Raw genomic sequence first — 20,496 nt, 5'->3', positions numbered from 1 at the left:
GTTGGGACTCTGTTGGTTTCTACTGTATGGTTGGGACTCTGTAGGTTTCTACTGTATGGTTGGGACTCTGTAGGTTTCTACACTCTGTAGGTTTCTACTGTATGGTTGGGACTCTGTTGGTTTCTACTGTATGGGTGGGACTCTGTTGGTTTCTACTGTATGGGTGGGACTCTGTTGGTTTCTACTGTATGGTTGGGACTCTGTAGGTTTCTACACTCTGTAAGTTTCTACTGTATGGTTGGCACTCTGTAGGTTTCTACAGTATGGTTGGGAATCTGTTGGTTTCTACTGTATGGGTGGGACTCTGTAGGTTTCTACTGTATGGTTCGGAGTCTGTTGGTTTCTACTGTATGGGTGGGACTCTGTTGGTTTCTACTGTATGGTTGGGACTCTGTAGGTTTCTACTGTATGGTTGGGACTCTGTTGGTTTCTACTGTATGGGTGGGACTCTGTTGGTTTCTACTGTATGGGTGGGACTCTGTTGGTTTCTACTGTATGGTTGGGACTCTGTAGGTTTCTACACTCTGTAGGTTTCTACTGTATGGTTGGGACTCTGTAGGTTTCTACAGTATGGTTGGGAATCTGTTGGTTTCTACTGTATGGGTGGGACTCTGTAGGTTTCTACTGTATGGTTCGGAGTCTGTTGGTTTCTACTGTATGGGTGGGACTCTATTGGTTTCTACTGTATGGTTGGGACTCTGTAGGTTTCTACTGTATGGTTGGGACTCTGTAGGTTTCTACTGTATGGTTGGGACTCTGTAGGTTTCTACTGTATGGTTCGGAGTCTGTTGGTTTCTACTGTATGGGTGGGACTCTGTAGGTTTCTACTGTATGGTTGGGACTCTGTAGGTTTCTACAGTATGGTTGGGAATCTGTTGGTTTCTACTGTATGGGTGGGACTCTGTAGGTTTCTACTGTATGGTTCGGAGTCTGTTGGTTTCTACTGTATGGGTGGGACTCTGTTGGTTTCTACTGTATGGTTGGGACTCTGTAGGTTTCTACTGTATGGTTGGGACTCTGTTGGTTTCTACTGTATGGGTGGGACTCTGTTGGTTTCTACTGTATGGTTGGGACTCTGTAGGTTTCTACTGTATGGTTGGGACTCTGTTGGTTTCTACTGTATGGGTGGGACTCTGTTGGTTTCTACTGTATGGGTGGGACTCTGTTGGTTTCTACTGTATGGTTGGGACTCTGTAGGTTTCTACTGTATGGTTGGGACTCTGTTGGTTTCTACTGTATGGGTGGGACTCTGTTGGTTTCTACTGTATGGGTGGGACTCTGTTGGTTTCTACTGTATGGTTGGGACTCTGTAGGTTTCTACACTCTGTAGGTTTCTACTGTATGGTTGGGACTCTGTAGGTTTCTACAGTATGGTTGGGAATCTGTTGGTTTCTACTGTATGGGTGGGACTCTGTAGGTTTCTACTGTATGGTTCGGAATCTGTTGGTTTCTACTGTATGGGTGGGACTCTGTTGGTTTCTACTGTATGGTTGGGACTCTGTAGGTTTCTACTGTATGGTTGGGACTCTGTAGGTTTCTACACTCTGTAGGTTTCTACTGTATGGTTGGGACTCTGTAGGTTTCTACACTCTGTAGGTTTCTACACTCTGTAGGTTTCTACTGTATGGTTGGGACTCTGTAGGTTACTACACTCTGTAGGTTTCTACACTCTGTAGGTTTCTACTGTATGGTTGGGACTCTGTAGGTTACTACACTCTGTAGGTTTCTACTGTATGGTTGGGACTCTGTAGGTTTCTACTGTATGGTTGGGACTCTGTAGGTTTCTACTGTATGGTTGGGACTCTGTAGGTTACTACACTCTGTAGGTTTCTACTGTATGGTTGGGACTCTGTAGGTTACTACACTCTGTAGGTTTCTACTGTATGGTTGGGACTCTGTAGGTTTCTACACTCTGTAGGTTTCTACACTCTGTAGGTTTCTACTGTATGGTTGGGACTCTGTAGGTTACTACACTCTGTAGGTTTCTACACTCTGTAGGTTTCTACTGTATGGTTGGGACTCTGTAGGTTACTACACTCTGTAGGTTTCTACTGTATGGTTGGGACTCTGTAGGTTACTACACTCTGTAGGTTTCTACTGTATGGTTGGGACTCTGTTGGTTTCTACTGTATGGTTGGGACTCTGTAGGTTTCTACTGTATGGTTGGGACTCTGTAGGTTTCTACACTCTGTAGGTTTCTACTGTATGGTTGGGACTCTGTTGGTTTCTACTGTATGGGTGGGACTCTGTTGGTTTCTACTGTATGGGTGGGACTCTGTTGGTTTCTACTGTATGGTTGGGACTCTGTAGGTTTCTACACTCTGTAGGTTTCTACTGTATGGTTGGCACTCTGTAGGTTTCTACAGTATGGTTGGGAATCTGTTGGTTTCTACTGTATGGGTGGGACTCTGTAGGTTTCTACTGTATGGTTCGGAGTCTGTTGGTTTCTACTGTATGGGTGGGACTCTGTTGGTTTCTACTGTATGGTTGGGACTCTGTAGGTTTCTACTGTATGGTTGGGACTCTGTTGGTTTCTACTGTATGGGTGGGACTCTGTTGGTTTCTACTGTATGGGTGGGACTCTGTTGGTTTCTACTGTATGGTTGGGACTCTGTAGGTTTCTACACTCTGTAGGTTTCTACTGTATGGTTGGGACTCTGTAGGTTTCTACAGTATGGTTGGGAATCTGTTGGTTTCTACTGTATGGGTGGGACTCTGTAGGTTTCTACTGTATGGTTCGGAGTCTGTTGGTTTCTACTGTATGGGTGGGACTCTATTGGTTTCTACTGTATGGTTGGGACTCTGTAGGTTTCTACTGTATGGTTGGGACTCTGTAGGTTTCTACTGTATGGTTGGGACTCTGTAGGTTTCTACTGTATGGTTCGGAGTCTGTTGGTTTCTACTGTATGGGTGGGACTCTGTAGGTTTCTACTGTATGGTTGGGACTCTGTAGGTTTCTACAGTATGGTTGGGAATCTGTTGGTTTCTACTGTATGGGTGGGACTCTGTAGGTTTCTACTGTATGGTTCGGAGTCTGTTGGTTTCTACTGTATGGGTGGGACTCTGTTGGTTTCTACTGTATGGTTGGGACTCTGTAGGTTTCTACTGTATGGTTGGGACTCTGTTGGTTTCTACTGTATGGGTGGGACTCTGTTGGTTTCTACTGTATGGTTGGGACTCTGTAGGTTTCTACTGTATGGTTGGGACTCTGTTGGTTTCTACTGTATGGGTGGGACTCTGTTGGTTTCTACTGTATGGGTGGGACTCTGTTGGTTTCTACTGTATGGTTGGGACTCTGTAGGTTTCTACTGTATGGTTGGGACTCTGTTGGTTTCTACTGTATGGGTGGGACTCTGTTGGTTTCTACTGTATGGGTGGGACTCTGTTGGTTTCTACTGTATGGTTGGGACTCTGTAGGTTTCTACACTCTGTAGGTTTCTACTGTATGGTTGGGACTCTGTAGGTTTCTACACTCTGTAGGTTTCTACTGTATGGTTGGGACTCTGTAGGTTACTACACTCTGTAGGTTTCTACACTCTGTAGGTTTCTACTGTATGGTTGGGACTCTGTAGGTTACTACACTCTGTAGGTTTCTACTGTATGGTTGGGACTCTGTAGGTTTCTACTGTATGGTTGGGACTCTGTAGGTTTCTACTGTATGGTTGGGACTCTGTAGGTTACTACACTCTGTAGGTTTCTACTGTATGGTTGGGACTCTGTAGGTTACTACACTCTGTAGGTTTCTACTGTATGGTTGGGACTCTGTAGGTTTCTACACTCTGTAGGTTTCTACACTCTGTAGGTTTCTACTGTATGGTTGGGACTCTGTAGGTTACTACACTCTGTAGGTTTTCTACACTCTGTAGGTTTCTACTGTATGGTTGGGACTCTGTAGGTTACTACACTCTGTAGGTTTCTACTGTATGGTTGGGACTCTGTAGGTTACTACACTCTGTAGGTTTCTACTGTATGGTTGGGACTCTGTTGGTTTCTACTGTATGGTTGGGACTCTGTAGGTTTCTACTGTATGGTTGGGACTCTGTAGGTTTCTACACTCTGTAGGTTTCTACTGTATGGTTGGGACTCTGTTGGTTTCTACTGTATGGGTGGGACTCTGTTGGTTTCTACTGTATGGGTGGGACTCTGTTGGTTTCTACTGTATGGTTGGGACTCTGTAGGTTTCTACACTCTGTAGGTTTCTACTGTATGGTTGGCACTCTGTAGGTTACTACACTCTGTAGGTTTCTACTGTATGGTTGGGACTCTGTAGGTTTCTACACTCTGTAGGTTTCTACACTCTGTAGGTTTCTACTGTATGGTTGGGACTCTGTAGGTTACTACACTCTGTAGGTTTCTACACTCTGTAGGTTTCTACTGTATGGTTGGGACTCTGTAGGTTACTACACTCTGTAGGTTTCTACTGTATGGTTGGGACTCTGTAGGTTACTACACTCTGTAGGTTTCTACTGTATGGTTGGGACTCTGTTGGTTTCTACTGTATGGTTGGGACTCTGTAGGTTTCTACTGTATGGTTGGGACTCTGTAGGTTTCTACACTCTGTAGGTTTCTACTGTATGGTTGGGACTCTGTTGGTTTCTACTGTATGGGTGGGACTCTGTTGGTTTCTACTGTATGGGTGGGACTCTGTTGGTTTCTACTGTATGGTTGGGACTCTGTAGGTTTCTACACTCTGTAGGTTTCTACTGTATGGTTGGCACTCTGTAGGTTTCTACAGTATGGTTGGGAATCTGTTGGTTTCTACTGTATGGGTGGGACTCTGTAGGTTTCTACTGTATGGTTCGGAGTCTGTTGGTTTCTACTGTATGGGTGGGACTCTGTTGGTTTCTACTGTATGGTTGGGACTCTGTAGGTTTCTACTGTATGGTTGGGACTCTGTTGGTTTCTACTGTATGGGTGGGACTCTGTTGGTTTCTACTGTATGGGTGGGACTCTGTTGGTTTCTACTGTATGGTTGGGACTCTGTAGGTTTCTACACTCTGTAGGTTTCTACTGTATGGTTGGGACTCTGTAGGTTTCTACAGTATGGTTGGGAATCTGTTGGTTTCTACTGTATGGGTGGGACTCTGTAGGTTTCTACTGTATGGTTCGGAGTCTGTTGGTTTCTACTGTATGGGTGGGACTCTATTGGTTTCTACTGTATGGTTGGGACTCTGTAGGTTTCTACTGTATGGTTGGGACTCTGTAGGTTTCTACTGTATGGTTGGGACTCTGTAGGTTTCTACTGTATGGTTCGGAGTCTGTTGGTTTCTACTGTATGGGTGGGACTCTGTAGGTTTCTACTGTATGGTTGGGACTCTGTAGGTTTCTACAGTATGGTTGGGAATCTGTTGGTTTCTACTGTATGGGTGGGACTCTGTAGGTTTCTACTGTATGGTTCGGAGTCTGTTGGTTTCTACTGTATGGGTGGGACTCTGTTGGTTTCTACTGTATGGTTGGGACTCTGTAGGTTTCTACTGTATGGTTGGGACTCTGTTGGTTTCTACTGTATGGGTGGGACTCTGTTGGTTTCTACTGTATGGTTGGGACTCTGTAGGTTTCTACTGTATGGTTGGGACTCTGTTGGTTTCTACTGTATGGGTGGGACTCTGTTGGTTTCTACTGTATGGGTGGGACTCTGTTGGTTTCTACTGTATGGTTGGGACTCTGTAGGTTTCTACACTCTGTAGGTTTCTACTGTATGGTTGGGACTCTGTAGGTTTCTACACTCTGTAGGTTTCTACTGTATGGTTGGGACTCTGTAGGTTACTACACTCTGTAGGTTTCTACACTCTGTAGGTTTCTACTGTATGGTTGGGACTCTGTAGGTTACTACACTCTGTAGGTTTCTACTGTATGGTTGGGACTCTGTAGGTTTCTACTGTATGGTTGGGACTCTGTAGGTTTCTACTGTATGGTTGGGACTCTGTAGGTTACTACACTCTGTAGGTTTCTACTGTATGGTTGGGACTCTGTAGGTTTCTACACTCTGTAGGTTTCTACACTCTGTAGGTTTCTACTGTATGGTTGGGACTCTGTAGGTTACTACACTCTGTAGGTTTCTACACTCTGTAGGTTTCTACTGTATGGTTGGGACTCTGTAGGTTACTACACTCTGTAGGTTTCTACTGTATGGTTGGGACTCTGTAGGTTACTACACTCTGTAGGTTTCTACTGTATGGTTGGGACTCTGTTGGTTTCTACTGTATGGTTGGGACTCTGTAGGTTTCTACTGTATGGTTGGGACTCTGTAGGTTTCTACACTCTGTAGGTTTCTACTGTATGGTTGGGACTCTGTTGGTTTCTACTGTATGGGTGGGACTCTGTTGGTTTCTACTGTATGGGTGGGACTCTGTTGGTTTCTACTGTATGGTTGGGACTCTGTAGGTTTCTACACTCTGTAGGTTTCTACTGTATGGTTGGCACTCTGTAGGTTTCTACAGTATGGTTGGGAATCTGTTGGTTTCTACTGTATGGGTGGGACTCTGTAGGTTTCTACTGTATGGTTCGGAGTCTGTTGGTTTCTACTGTATGGGTGGGACTCTGTTGGTTTCTACTGTATGGTTGGGACTCTGTAGGTTTCTACTGTATGGTTGGGACTCTGTTGGTTTCTACTGTATGGGTGGGACTCTGTTGGTTTCTACTGTATGGGTGGGACTCTGTTGGTTTCTACTGTATGGTTGGGACTCTGTAGGTTTCTACACTCTGTAGGTTTCTACTGTATGGTTGGGACTCTGTAGGTTTCTACAGTATGGTTGGGAATCTGTTGGTTTCTACTGTATGGGTGGGACTCTGTAGGTTTCTACTGTATGGTTCGGAGTCTGTTGGTTTCTACTGTATGGGTGGGACTCTATTGGTTTCTACTGTATGGTTGGGACTCTGTAGGTTTCTACTGTATGGTTGGGACTCTGTAGGTTTCTACTGTATGGTTGGGACTCTGTAGGTTTCTACTGTATGGTTCGGAGTCTGTTGGTTTCTACTGTATGGGTGGGACTCTGTAGGTTTCTACTGTATGGTTGGGACTCTGTAGGTTTCTACAGTATGGTTGGGAATCTGTTGGTTTCTACTGTATGGGTGGGACTCTGTAGGTTTCTACTGTATGGTTCGGAGTCTGTTGGTTTCTACTGTATGGGTGGGACTCTGTTGGTTTCTACTGTATGGTTGGGACTCTGTAGGTTTCTACTGTATGGTTGGGACTCTGTTGGTTTCTACTGTATGGGTGGGACTCTGTTGGTTTCTACTGTATGGTTGGGACTCTGTAGGTTTCTACTGTATGGTTGGGACTCTGTTGGTTTCTACTGTATGGGTGGGACTCTGTTGGTTTCTACTGTATGGGTGGGACTCTGTTGGTTTCTACTGTATGGTTGGGACTCTGTAGGTTTCTACTGTATGGTTGGGACTCTGTTGGTTTCTACTGTATGGGTGGGACTCTGTTGGTTTCTACTGTATGGGTGGGACTCTGTTGGTTTCTACTGTATGGTTGGGACTCTGTAGGTTTCTACACTCTGTAGGTTTCTACTGTATGGTTGGGACTCTGTAGGTTTCTACAGTATGGTTGGGAATCTGTTGGTTTCTACTGTATGGGTGGGACTCTGTAGGTTTCTACTGTATGGTTCGGAATCTGTTGGTTTCTACTGTATGGGTGGGACTCTGTTGGTTTCTACTGTATGGTTGGGACTCTGTAGGTTTCTACTGTATGGTTGGGACTCTGTAGGTTTCTACACTCTGTAGGTTTCTACTGTATGGTTGGGACTCTGTAGGTTTCTACTGTATGCTTGGGACTCTGTAGGTTTCTACTGTATGGTTGGGACTCTGTAGGTTTCTACTGTATGGGTGGGACTCTGTAGGTTTCTACTGTATGGTTGGGACTCTGTAGGTTTCTACAGTATGGTTGGGAATCTGTTGGTTTCTACTGTATGGGTGGGACTCTGTAGGTTTCTACTGTATGGTTCGGAATCTGTTGGTTTCTACTGTATGGGTGGGACTCTGTTGGTTTCTACTGTATGGTTGGGACTCTGTAGGTTTCTACTGTATGGTTGGGACTCTGTAGGTTTCTACACTCTGTAGGTTTCTACTGTATGGTTGGGACTCTGTAGGTTTCTACTGTATGCTTGGGACTCTGTAGGTTTCTACTGTATGGTTGGGACTCTGTAGGTTTCTACTGTATGGGTGGGACTCTGTAGGTTTCTACTGTATGGTTGGGACTCTGTAGGTTTCTACTGTATGGTTGGGACTCTGTAGGTTTCTACTGTATGGTTGGGACTCTGTTGGTTTCTACTGTATGGTTGGGACTCTGTTGGTTTCTACTGTATGGGTGGGACTCTGTTGGTTTCTACTGTATGGGTGGGACTCTGTTGGTTTCTACTGTATGGTTGGGACTCTGTAGGTTTCTACACTCTGTAGGTTTCTACTGTATGGTTGGGACTCTGTAGGTTTCTACAGTATGGTTGGGAATCTGTTGGTTTCTACTGTATGGGTGGGACTCTGTAGGTTTCTACTGTATGGTTCGGAGTCTGTTGGTTTCTACTGTATGGGTGGGACTCTGTTGGTTTCTACTGTATGGTTGGGACTCTGTAGGTTTCTACTGTATGGTTGGGACTCTGTAGGTTTCTACACTCTGTAGGTTTCTACTGTATGGTTTGGACTCTGTAGGTTTCTACTGTATGCTTGGGACTCTGTAGGTTTCTACTGTATGGTTGGGACTCTGTAGGTTTCTACTGTATGGGTGGGACTCTGTAGGTTTCTACTGTATGGTTGGGACTCTGTAGGTTTCTACTGTATGGTTGGGACTCTGTAGGTTTCTACTGTATGGTTGGGACTCTGTTGGTTTATACTGTATGGTTGGGACTCTGTAGGTTTCTACTGTATGGTTGGGACTCTGTAGGTTTCTACACTCTGTAGGTTTCTACTGTATGGTTGGGAGTCTGTTGGTTTCTACTGTATGGGTGGGACTCTGTTGGTTTCTACTGTATGGGTGGGACTCTGTAGGTTTCTACTGTATGGTTGGGACTCTGTAGGTTTCTACACTCTGTAGGTTTCTACTGTATGGTTGGGACTCTGTAGGTTTCTACTGTATGGTTGGGACTCTGTAGGTTTCTACTGTATGGGTGGGACTCTGTAGGTTTCTACTGTATGGTTGGGACTCTGTAGGTTTCTACTGTATGGTTGGGACTCTGTTGGTTTCTACTGTATGGGTGGGACTCTGTTGGTTTCTACTGTATGGGTGGGACTCTGTTGGTTTCTACTGTATGGTTGGGACTCTGTAGGTTTCTACACTCTGTAGGTTTCTACTGTATGGTTGGGACTCTGTAGGTTTCTACAGTATGGTTGGGAATCTGTTGGTTTCTACTGTATGGGTGGGACTCTGTAGGTTTCTACTGTATGGTTCGGAATCTGTTGGTTTCTACTGTATGGGTGGGACTCTGTTGGTTTCTACTGTATGGTTGGGACTCTGTAGGTTTCTACTGTATGGTTGGGACTCTGTAGGTTTCTACACTCTGTAGGTTTCTACTGTATGGTTGGGACTCTGTAGGTTTCTACTGTATGCTTGGGACTCTGTAGGTTTCTACTGTATGGTTGGGACTCTGTAGGTTTCTACTGTATGGGTGGGACTCTGTAGGTTTCTACTGTATGGTTGGGACTCTGTAGGTTTCTACAGTATGGTTGGGAATCTGTTGGTTTCTACTGTATGGGTGGGACTCTGTAGGTTTCTACTGTATGGTTCGGAATCTGTTGGTTTCTACTGTATGGGTGGGACTCTGTTGGTTTCTACTGTATGGTTGGGACTCTGTAGGTTTCTACTGTATGGTTGGGACTCTGTAGGTTTCTACACTCTGTAGGTTTCTACTGTATGGTTGGGACTCTGTAGGTTTCTACTGTATGCTTGGGACTCTGTAGGTTTCTACTGTATGGTTGGGACTCTGTAGGTTTCTACTGTATGGGTGGGACTCTGTAGGTTTCTACTGTATGGTTGGGACTCTGTAGGTTTCTACTGTATGGTTGGGACTCTGTAGGTTTCTACTGTATGGTTGGGACTCTGTTGGTTTCTACTGTATGGTTGGGACTCTGTTGGTTTCTACTGTATGGGTGGGACTCTGTTGGTTTCTACTGTATGGGTGGGACTCTGTTGGTTTCTACTGTATGGTTGGGACTCTGTAGGTTTCTACACTCTGTAGGTTTCTACTGTATGGTTGGGACTCTGTAGGTTTCTACAGTATGGTTGGGAATCTGTTGGTTTCTACTGTATGGGTGGGACTCTGTAGGTTTCTACTGTATGGTTCGGAGTCTGTTGGTTTCTACTGTATGGGTGGGACTCTGTTGGTTTCTACTGTATGGTTGGGACTCTGTAGGTTTCTACTGTATGGTTGGGACTCTGTAGGTTTCTACACTCTGTAGGTTTCTACTGTATGGTTTGGACTCTGTAGGTTTCTACTGTATGCTTGGGACTCTGTAGGTTTCTACTGTATGGTTGGGACTCTGTAGGTTTCTACTGTATGGGTGGGACTCTGTAGGTTTCTACTGTATGGTTGGGACTCTGTAGGTTTCTACTGTATGGTTGGGACTCTGTAGGTTTCTACTGTATGGTTGGGACTCTGTTGGTTTATACTGTATGGTTGGGACTCTGTAGGTTTCTACTGTATGGTTGGGACTCTGTAGGTTTCTACACTCTGTAGGTTTCTACTGTATGGTTGGGAGTCTGTTGGTTTCTACTGTATGGGTGGGACTCTGTTGGTTTCTACTGTATGGGTGGGACTCTGTAGGTTTCTACTGTATGGTTGGGACTCTGTAGGTTTCTACACTCTGTAGGTTTCTACTGTATGGTTGGGACTCTGTAGGTTTCTACTGTATGGTTGGGACTCTGTAGGTTTCTACTGTATGGGTGGGACTCTGTAGGTTTCTACTGTATGGTTGGGACTCTGTAGGTTTCTACTGTATGGTTGGGACTCTGTAGGTTTCTACTGTATGGTTGGGACTCTGTAGGTTTCTACTGTATGGGTGGGACTCTGTAGGTTTCTACTGTATGGTTGGGACTCTGTAGGTTTCTACTGTATGGGTGGGACTCTGTAGGTTTCTACTGTATGGTTGGGACTCTGTAGGTTTCTACTGTATGGTTGGGACTCTGTAGGTTTCTACTGTATGGTTGGGACTCTGTAGGTTTCTACTGTATGGGTGGGACTCTGTAGGTTTCTACTGTATGGTTGGGACTCTGTAGGTTTCTACTGTATGGTTGGGACTCTGTAGGTTTCTACTGTATGGTTGGGACTCTGTAGGTTTCTACTGTATGGTTGGGACTCTGTAGGTTTCTACTGTATGGTTGGGACTCTGTAGGTTTCTACTGTATGGTTGGGACTCTGTAGGTTTCTACTGTATGGGTGGGACTCTGTAGGTTTCTACTGTATGGTTGGGACTCTGTAGGTTTCTACTGTATGGGTGGGACTCTGTAGGTTTCTACTGTATGGTTGGGACTCTGTAGGTTTCTACTGTATGGTTGGGACTCTGTAGGTTTCTACTGTATGGTTGGGACTCTGTAGGTTTCTACTGTATGGGTGGGACTCTGTAGGTTTCTACTGTATGGTTGGGACTCTGTAGGTTTCTACTGTATGGTTGGGACTCTGTAGGTTTCTACTGTATGGTTGGGACTCTGTAGGTTTCTACTGTATGGTTGGGACTCTGTAGGTTCCTACTGTATGGTTGGGACTCTGTAGGTTTCTACTGTATGGTTGGGACTCTGTAGGTTTCTACTGTATGGGTTGGACTCTGTAGGTTTCTACTGTATGGTTGGGACTCTGTAGGTTTCTACTGTATGGGTGGGACTCTGTAGGTTTCTACTGTATGGTTGGGACTCTGTAGGTTTCTACTGTATGGTTGGGACTCTGTAGGTTTCTACTGTATGGTTGGGACTCTGTAGGTTTCTACTGTATGGGTGGGACTCTGTAGGTTTCTACTGTATGGTTGGGACTCTGTAGGTTTCTACTGTATGGTTGGGACTCTGTAGGTTTCTACTGTATGGTTGGGACTCTGTAGGTTTCTACTGTATGGTTGGGACTCTGTAGGTTTCTACTGTATGGTTGGGACTCTGTAGGCCTCTACTGTATGGTACTCTGTAGATATGTGGTAGTAGATATGTGGGAGTAGAGTAGGGGCCTGAGGACACACACTTAATATGTTGTGAAATCTGTTATAAAATCTGTTGTGAAATCTGTTTGTATTGTAATGTTTTAACTACCTTAATTTAGCTGGACCCCAGAAAGAGTAGCTGCTGCCTTGGCAGGAAGTCATGGGGATCCATAATAAACCCCAGAAAGAGTAGCTGCTGCCTTGGCAGGAAGTAATGGGGATCCATAATAAACCCCAGAAAGAGTAGCTGCTGCCTTGGCAGGAAGTAATGGGGATCCATAATAAACCCCAGAAAGAGTAGCTGCTGCCTTGGCAGGAAGTCATGGGGATCCATAATAAACCCCAGAAACAGTAGCTGCTGCCTTGGCAGGAAGTCATGGGGATCCATAATAAACCCCAGAAACAGTAGCTGCTGCCTTGGCAGGAAGTCATGGGGATCCATAATAAACCCCAGAAAGAGTAGCTGCTGCCTTGGCAGGAAGTCATGGGGATCCATAATAAACCCCAGAAAGAGTAGCTGCTGCCTTGGCAGGAAGTCATGGGGATCCATAATAAACCCCAGAAAGAGTAGCTGCTGCCTTGGCAGGAAGTCATGGGGATCCATAATAAACCCCAGAAACAGTAGCTGCTGCCTTGGCAGGAAGTCATGGGGATCCATAATAAACCCCAGAAACAGTAGCTGCTGCCTTGGCAGGAAGTCATGGGGATACATAATAAACCCCAGAAAGAGTAGCTGCTGCCTTGGCAGGAAGTCATGGGGATCCATAATAAACCCCAGAAAGAGTAGCTGCTGCCTTGGCAGGAAGTCATGGGGATCCATAATAAATACAGATACTGTATGGTGAGTGTTGTTTCTTCCAGAGGCCTCCATGTATCTTCCCATGACTCCCATCATGAACAAGCACCGTAAATCCCTCAACCTACTGCACGTGTCCCAGCTCACACCGCTCCATCCACACCACCACCACACGCCACATCAACAACAGCCCAAGGTCAGTTCATCTACGACAACAACCCACCACACGCCACATCAACAACAGCCCAAGGTCAGTTCATCTACGACAACAACCCACCACACGCCACATCAACAACAGCCCAAGGTCAGTTCGTCTACGACAACAACCCACCACACACCACATCAACAACAGCCCAAGGTCAGTTCGTCTACGACAACAACCCACCACACGCCACATCAACAACAGCCCAAGGTCAGTTCATCTACGCCAACAACCCACCACACACCACATCAACAACAGCCCAAGGTCAGTTCGTCTACGACAACAACCCACCACACGCCACATCAACAACAGCCCAAGGTCAGTTCATCTACGCCAACAACCCACCACACGCCACATCAACAACAGCCCAAGGTCAGTTCGTCTACGACAACAACCCACCACACACCACATCAACAACAGCCCAAGGTCAGTTCATCTACGCCAACAACCCACCACACACCACATCAACAACAGCCCAAGGTCAGTTTGTCTACGACAACAACCCACCACACACCACATCAACAACAGCCCAAGGTCAGTTCGTCTACGACAACAACCCACCACACGCCACATCAACAACAGCCCAAGGTCAGTTCATCTACGCCAACAACCCACCACACACCACATCAACAACAGCCCAAGGTCAGTTCGTCTACGACAACAACCCACCACACGCCACATCAACAACAGCCCAAGGTCAGTTCATCTACGCCAACAACCCACCACACGCCACATCAACAACAGCCCAAGGTCAGTTCGTCTACGACAACAACCCACCACACACCACATCAACAACAGCCCAAGGTCAGTTCATCTACGCCAACAACCCACCACACACCACATCAACAACAGCCCAAGGTCAGTTTGTCTACGACAACAACCCACCACACACCACATCAACAACAGCCCAAGGTCAGTTCGGCTACGACAACAACCCACCACACACCACATCAACAACAGCCCAAGGTCAGTTCGTCTACGACAACAACCCACCACACACCACATCAACAACAGCCCAAGGACAGTTCATCTACGCCAACAACCCACCACACACCACATCAACAACAGCCCAAGGTCAGTTCATCTACGACAACAACCCACCACACACCACATCAACAACAGCCCAAGGTCAGTTCGTCTACGACAACAACAGACTCCAGTACTGTTTCTCTGGTGCATCTGTGTGTTTGGATCCTCTAATGTGTGTGTGTGTGTGTGTGTGTGTGTGTGTGTGTGTGTGTGTGTGTGTGTGTGTGTGTGTGTGTGTGTGTGTGTGTGTGTGTGTGTGTGTGTGTGTGTGTGTGTGTGCATGCGCACATGTGTGTATTTGTGTGTGTCTGTGTATGTTTACTCTCAGGCCCCCAGTATTGCAGACCTCCACCTGCCGAGAGACTCCCAGGGTAACACAGACTTTGGGTCTCTGGTGAGACAGTTGAAGGAGTGTCCCACACTGCAGGACCAGGCAGACATACTATATATCCTCTGTGTGATGAAAGGTACTGGTTTAGATCAGGGGTGGGCAAACTGTAAACGTCCATTATCATTTCTACACACTCTCTATTTAGTTGTAGGTGTTCAATGTGGCCTGGAGTTTTTAACATTTTTAGACACAAAATAATATTTTTCCACATTTTTTTGTTTTACTCCAACCTCCTGCGGGTCGGATCAAATGGGCCGTATTTTTCCCACCCCTGGATTAGATGGTGTCGGGTTGAATTGAATCTTTGAATTGAATCAAATTTAATTGAATTCTCTACATGTTTAGGTTTAAATGACACTGAATTGACTCCTCAGATTGAATTGAACTGAATGAAATGTAATTCCCTCTAACCTGAAAGGTGCTGATTGGCTGGTGGACGTGGGGGGTCAGGGCGGGGTCAGTGTGAGGTGTCTCCTGGAGGAGCTGTATGCCCAGGCCGGGGCCAACAAGGAGTGGGGTCTGATCAGATACATCTCTGGTATCCTGAGGAAGAGAGTGGAGGTGCTGGCTGAGGCCTGTACAGATCTCATCTCCCACCACAAGCAGCTGACAGTGGGGTTACCACCGGAGCCCAGGGAGAAAGTCATCTCAGCGCCTCTTCCTCCAGAAGAACTCAACTCTCTGATCTATGAGGCCAGTGGGCAGGACATCAGCATCGCTGTGCTCACTCAGGTACAACACATTATAACTGGGATTATATAAGATGCTTCCAGATGCCATTTCCGTCCAAATTCTCTCCCCGACGCGAGTCTAGCTCAACATGGTAAAGCAAACTTTGGTCAGTTTTGTAACAAGTCTCTGCGATGAAGGGAAAGTAACGACTGCTGTATTGTGATAATGCAGGAGATCATGGTGTACCTGGCCATGTACGTCCGCTCCCAGCCGGCTCTGTTTGGGGACATGCTGCGTCTCCGAATCGGACTCATCATGCAGGTGATGGCTACAGAGCTGGCCCGCAGTCTTCACTGCTCAGGTAGGGTTCAGTCTACACTGCTCAGGTAGGGTTCAGTCTACACTACTCAGGTAGGGTTCAGTCTACACTGCTCAGGTAGGGTTCAGTCTATACTGCTCAGGTAGTGTTCAGTCAACACTGCTCAGGTAGGGTTCAGTCTACACTGCTCAGGTAGGGTTCAGTCAACACTGCTCAGGTAGGGTTCAGTCTACACTGCTCAGGTAGGGTTCAGTACCATTCTTAGAATGGTAGAATAATCGGCTGTGTTCCAAAGGCCTCAGTAGACTCACCATCTGAATAGTGCTCTGGTAGTTCTTTCAGGTAGACCTGGTTAGTAGTGACACTACTGTATCTGGATGTTGAGCTGAATGGCCTTTAATGTGGAAGTGCCTGGGGAGTTTTTACAGAGTCTCTCTACTCAGCGTTACAGGCGTCTCTCTCTCTGTCCTCTGCAGGGGAGGAGGCCTCTGAGAGCCTGATGAACTTGAGTCCATCAGACATGAAGAACCTGCTACACCACATCCTCAGTGGGAAGGAGTTTGGGGTGGAGAGGAGCAGTGAGTCTTTCCCAATCCCAAATCAACCCCGACCCCCGACCACTACATAGACCCCTATCCCTAACCCCTACATAGACCCCTAGCCCTGACCCCTACATAGACCCCTAGCCCCGACCCCTACATAGACCCTAGCCCCGACCCCTACATAGACCCCTAGCCCCGACCCCTACATAGACCCCTAGCCCCGACCCCTACATAGACCCCTAGCCCCGTCCCCTACATAGACCCCTAGCCCCGACCCCTACATAGACCCCTACATAGCCCCCTTGCCCCATCCCCTACATAGACCCCTAGCCCCGACCCCTACATAGACCCCTACATAGCCCCCTAGCCCCGACCCCTACATAGACCCTTGCATAGACCCCTACATAGACCCCTACATAGACCCCTAGCCCCGACCCCTACATAGACCCCTACATAGACTTCTAGCCCCGACCCCTACATAGACCCCTACATAGCCTCCTAGCCCCGACCCCTACATAGACCCCTACATAGCCCCCTAGTCCCGACCCCTACATAGACCCCTAGCCCCGACCCCTACATAGACCCCTAGCCCGACCCCTACATAGACCCCTACATAGCCCCCTAGCCCCGACCCCTACATAGACCCCTAGCCCCGACCCCTACATAGACCCCTATCCCCGACCCCTACATAGACCCCTAGCCCGACCCCTACATAGACCCCTACATAGACCCCTAGCCCCTACCCCTACATAGACCCCTACGTAGACCCCTAGCCCCGACCCCTACATAGACCCCTAGCCCCGACCCCTACATAGACCCCTAGCCCCGACCCCTACATCGACTCCTAGCCCCGACCCCTACATAGACCCCTACATAGACCCCTACATAGACACCTAGCCCCGACCCCTACATAGACCTCTAGCCCGACCCCTACATAGACCCCTAGCCCCGACCCCTACATAGACCCCTAACCCCGACCCCTAACCCCGACCCCTACATAGACCCCTACAATGTCCCTAGCCCCGACCACTACATAGACCCCTACATAGACCCCTAGCCCCGACAACTACATAGACCCCTAACCCCGACCCCTACATAGACCCCTACATAGCCCCCTAGCCCCGACTCCTACATAGACCCCTAACATAGACCCCTACATAGCCCCCTACATAGCGCCCTAGCCCTGACCCCTACATAGACCCCTAACATAGACCTCTACATAGACCCCTAGCCCGACCCCTACATAGACCCCTACATAGACCCCTACATAGACCCCTAGCCCGGACCCCTACATAGACCCCTAGCCCGACCCCTACATAGACCCTTACATAGACCCCTACATAGACCCCTACATAGACCACTACATAGACCCCTACATAGACCCCTACATAGCCCCCAAACCCTACATAGGACCCTACATAGACCCCTACATAGAACCCTACATAGACCCCTACATAGACCCCTACATAGCCCCCTACATAGCGCCCTAGCCCCGAGACCTACATAGACCCCTACATAGCCCCCTAGCCCCGACCCCTACATAGACCCCTACATAGCCCCCGAGCCCTACATAGACCCCTACATAGCCCCCTAGCCCCGACCCCTACATAGACCCCTACATAGCCCCCTAGCCCCGACCCCTACATAGCCCCCTATCCCTGACCCCTACATAGACCCCTACATAGCCCCCTAGCCCCGACCCCTACATAGACCCCTACATAGACCCCTAGCCCCGACCACTACATAGCCAGCATTAGTAGTTTCTACAGTATTAATACATTTCCTGATTCTTCTCAAATCTTTGCAGGTGTACTGGTTTCTTTGCAGGTGTACTGGTATCTTTGCAGGTGTACTGGTATCTTTGCAGGTGTACTGGTATCTTTGCAGGTGTACTGGTATCTTTGCAGGTGTACTGGTATCTTTGCAGGTGTAGTATTATTCTATTGAATCAAATGAATTGTTGTGTCTGTCTCCCTTTCTCCTGTGTCAGTGCGTCCTATGCAGTCCTCGGCCACCAGCCCGGCTGTCTCCATCCATGAGCTGGGTCACACTGGGGCCACTAAGACGGAGCGCACCGGCATCCGCAAGCTGAAGCGTGAGATCAAACAGGTATGATCACGTCAGCTGACTATTGCATGTCATGGAGAGTATCTACATCAGGGGTCTCCAACAGGTCCATCACAAGCTACCAGTAACTCCCAGTCTACCCATGAGTAGCTCGCCAAACAATTCTGAAAAAGCATTTATTTTTCAGGTGTTCTACCGCAAACTGTCATAAACAAATCTCACTAGTATTAGACAAGTCAAGCTCCCGGCTACTATCCAATCAAATCCAGGTTGACATTCAATCACCCCTGATGAGCCACAACTGGCTGAAAGCCAAACGGAACACAATATCTGACAATTCATTTCCAACAATATTGCCCCTTTTGTGTCTGTGTGGTGTGGGCTTTTGTAGCCAGTTAGGGATCATAATAACTGTCTTCTGAGGAGACAGAATGACATTCCCCCAAGAAAACAGAATTTGGGAACATACAAAGACTGCCTATTTGAAAGCTAGGAATAAATGTACGTGTATCTTGTGAATTGTTTCATAATTTAAAAGTAGCTCACATGCTAGAAAAGGTTGGAGACCCCTGATTTCCTTTGACCTATAGTATAATCTACAGGTTAGTATAGACCTAATACTCTATAATATAATCTAAAGGTCAGTATAGACCTAATACTCTATAATATAATCTAAAGGTCAGTATAGACCTAATGCTCTATAATATAATCTACAGGTTAGTATAGACCTAATACTCTATAATATAATCTACAGGTCAGTATAGACCTAATACTCTATAATATAATCTACAGGTTAGTATAGACCTAATACTCTATAATATAATCTAAAGGTCAGTATAGACCTAATGCTCTATAATATAATCTAAAGGTCAGTATAGACCTAATACTCTATAATATAATCTAAAGGTCAGTATAGACCTAATACTCTATAATATAATCTAAAGGTCAGTATAGGCCTAATACTCTTTAATATAATCTAAAGGTTAGTATAGACCTAATATTCTATAATATAATCTAAAGGTCAGTATAGACCTAATACTCTATAATATAATCTAAAGGTCAGTATAGACCTAATACTCTATAATATAATCTACAGGTTAGTATAGACCTAATACTCTTTAATATAATCTACAGGTCAGTATAGACCTAATACTCTATAATATAATCTACAGGTCAGTATAGACCTAATACTCTATAATATAATCTACAGGTCAGTATACACCTAATACTCTATAATATAATCTACAGGTCAGTATAGACCTAATACTCTATAATATAATCTACAGGTCAGTATAGACCTAATACTCTATAATATAATCTACAGGTCAGTATAGACCTAATACTCTATAATATAATCTACAGGTCAGTATAGGCCTAATACTCTTTCTGTATGTTTGATTCTAGTTAGAAGACATGACGACAGAATGCTCTTTGTCTATAGTAGTAATAATGCTGTAATGTTGTATGGTTCTGATTGCAGTTGGATGACTCGTCTCGTCCGATCAGCGTGGGTTGAGTTTGTTAGTTAATAGTCATATTGCCTCATCAGCTGTAATCTCCACAGCCAGACCATAATGAAACCAACCATCATAACATGACATGAAGCCACCAGCTGAAAGCCCATTCATACCAGCTGTACTAGAATACAGTCAGTAGTGCCTTACCTCATGCTGAGCTGCTGATCATGTTTGCCTGTTTTCTACATCTTTAACTGTGTCTGGTGTTTTATCATAATCTAAACTGTATTTACAAGGTGTGAGTTTGACTTTCCTTCACGCCGTCATCCCCTCCTTCTGTGTCTCTCCCTCGACGACAACATGACGTCTTCTCCTTGTTGATCCTTTCCAGATGAGTAACAGTGGCTATTCCATCAGCAGCAACGTCACCTCTCCCCGTTCCACGGTAAACCATGAACCATGTCCCCCTCATTGTCCCGTGTTCACTAAACAACACAGACGAGGTTCACTCTGAACGGTTGTCTTTCTTCATTACATTGCCTTATGCTTGCTGTACTAACATGTACTGGCCTGTAGCATGCTGGTGTCGTCATGGTAACATGTACTGGCCTGTAGCATTCTGGTGTTGTCATGGTAACATGTACTGGCCTGTAGCATGCTGGTGTCGTCATGGTAACATGTACTGGCCTGTAGCATGCTGGTGCCGTCATGGTAACATGTACTGGCCTGTAGCATGCTGGTGTCGTCATGGTAACATGTACCGGCCTGTAGCATGCTGGTGTCGTCATGGTAACATGTACTGGCCTGTAGCATGCTGGTGTCGTCACGGTAACATGTACTGGCCCGTAGCATGCTGGTGTCGTCATGGTAACATGTACTGGCCTGTAGCATGCTGGTGCCGTCATGG

At 46.4% G+C, this 20,496-nt stretch overlaps 1 protein-coding gene across 6 annotated transcripts in view; it reads left to right on the top strand.

Moving 5' to 3' along the window:
- Positions 1 to 20,496, top strand: part of LOC109876600 (phosphorylase b kinase regulatory subunit alpha, liver isoform-like) — a 50,389-nt gene that overhangs the window by 26,195 nt on the left and 3,698 nt on the right. For 3 of the 6 annotated variants that reach the window (XM_031816067.1, XM_031816068.1, XM_031816065.1), the window contains 8 exons: positions 12,976 to 14,078; positions 14,470 to 14,608; positions 14,951 to 15,264; positions 15,436 to 15,565; positions 16,000 to 16,101; positions 18,056 to 18,174; positions 19,613 to 19,639; positions 19,981 to 20,034. In XM_031816067.1, coding sequence (XP_031671927.1) covers positions 12,976 to 14,078; positions 14,470 to 14,608; positions 14,951 to 15,264; positions 15,436 to 15,565; positions 16,000 to 16,101; positions 18,056 to 18,174; positions 19,613 to 19,639; positions 19,981 to 20,034 — 1,988 coding nt within the window. The remainder of the gene's footprint in view (positions 1 to 12,975; positions 14,079 to 14,469; positions 14,609 to 14,950; positions 15,265 to 15,435; positions 15,566 to 15,999; positions 16,102 to 18,055; positions 18,175 to 19,612; positions 19,640 to 19,980; positions 20,035 to 20,496) is intronic. The other 3 variants (XM_031816069.1, XM_031816070.1, XM_031816066.1) reach the window with 3 other exon arrangements.

This window comes from Oncorhynchus kisutch, unplaced genomic scaffold (genome assembly GCF_002021735.2).
Source record: "Oncorhynchus kisutch isolate 150728-3 unplaced genomic scaffold, Okis_V2 scaffold740, whole genome shotgun sequence".
NCBI lineage: Eukaryota > Metazoa > Chordata > Actinopteri > Salmoniformes > Salmonidae > Oncorhynchus > Oncorhynchus kisutch.
Note: the sequence above shows the minus strand (reverse complement) of the source record. Positions and strands in the feature narration are given on the sequence as shown.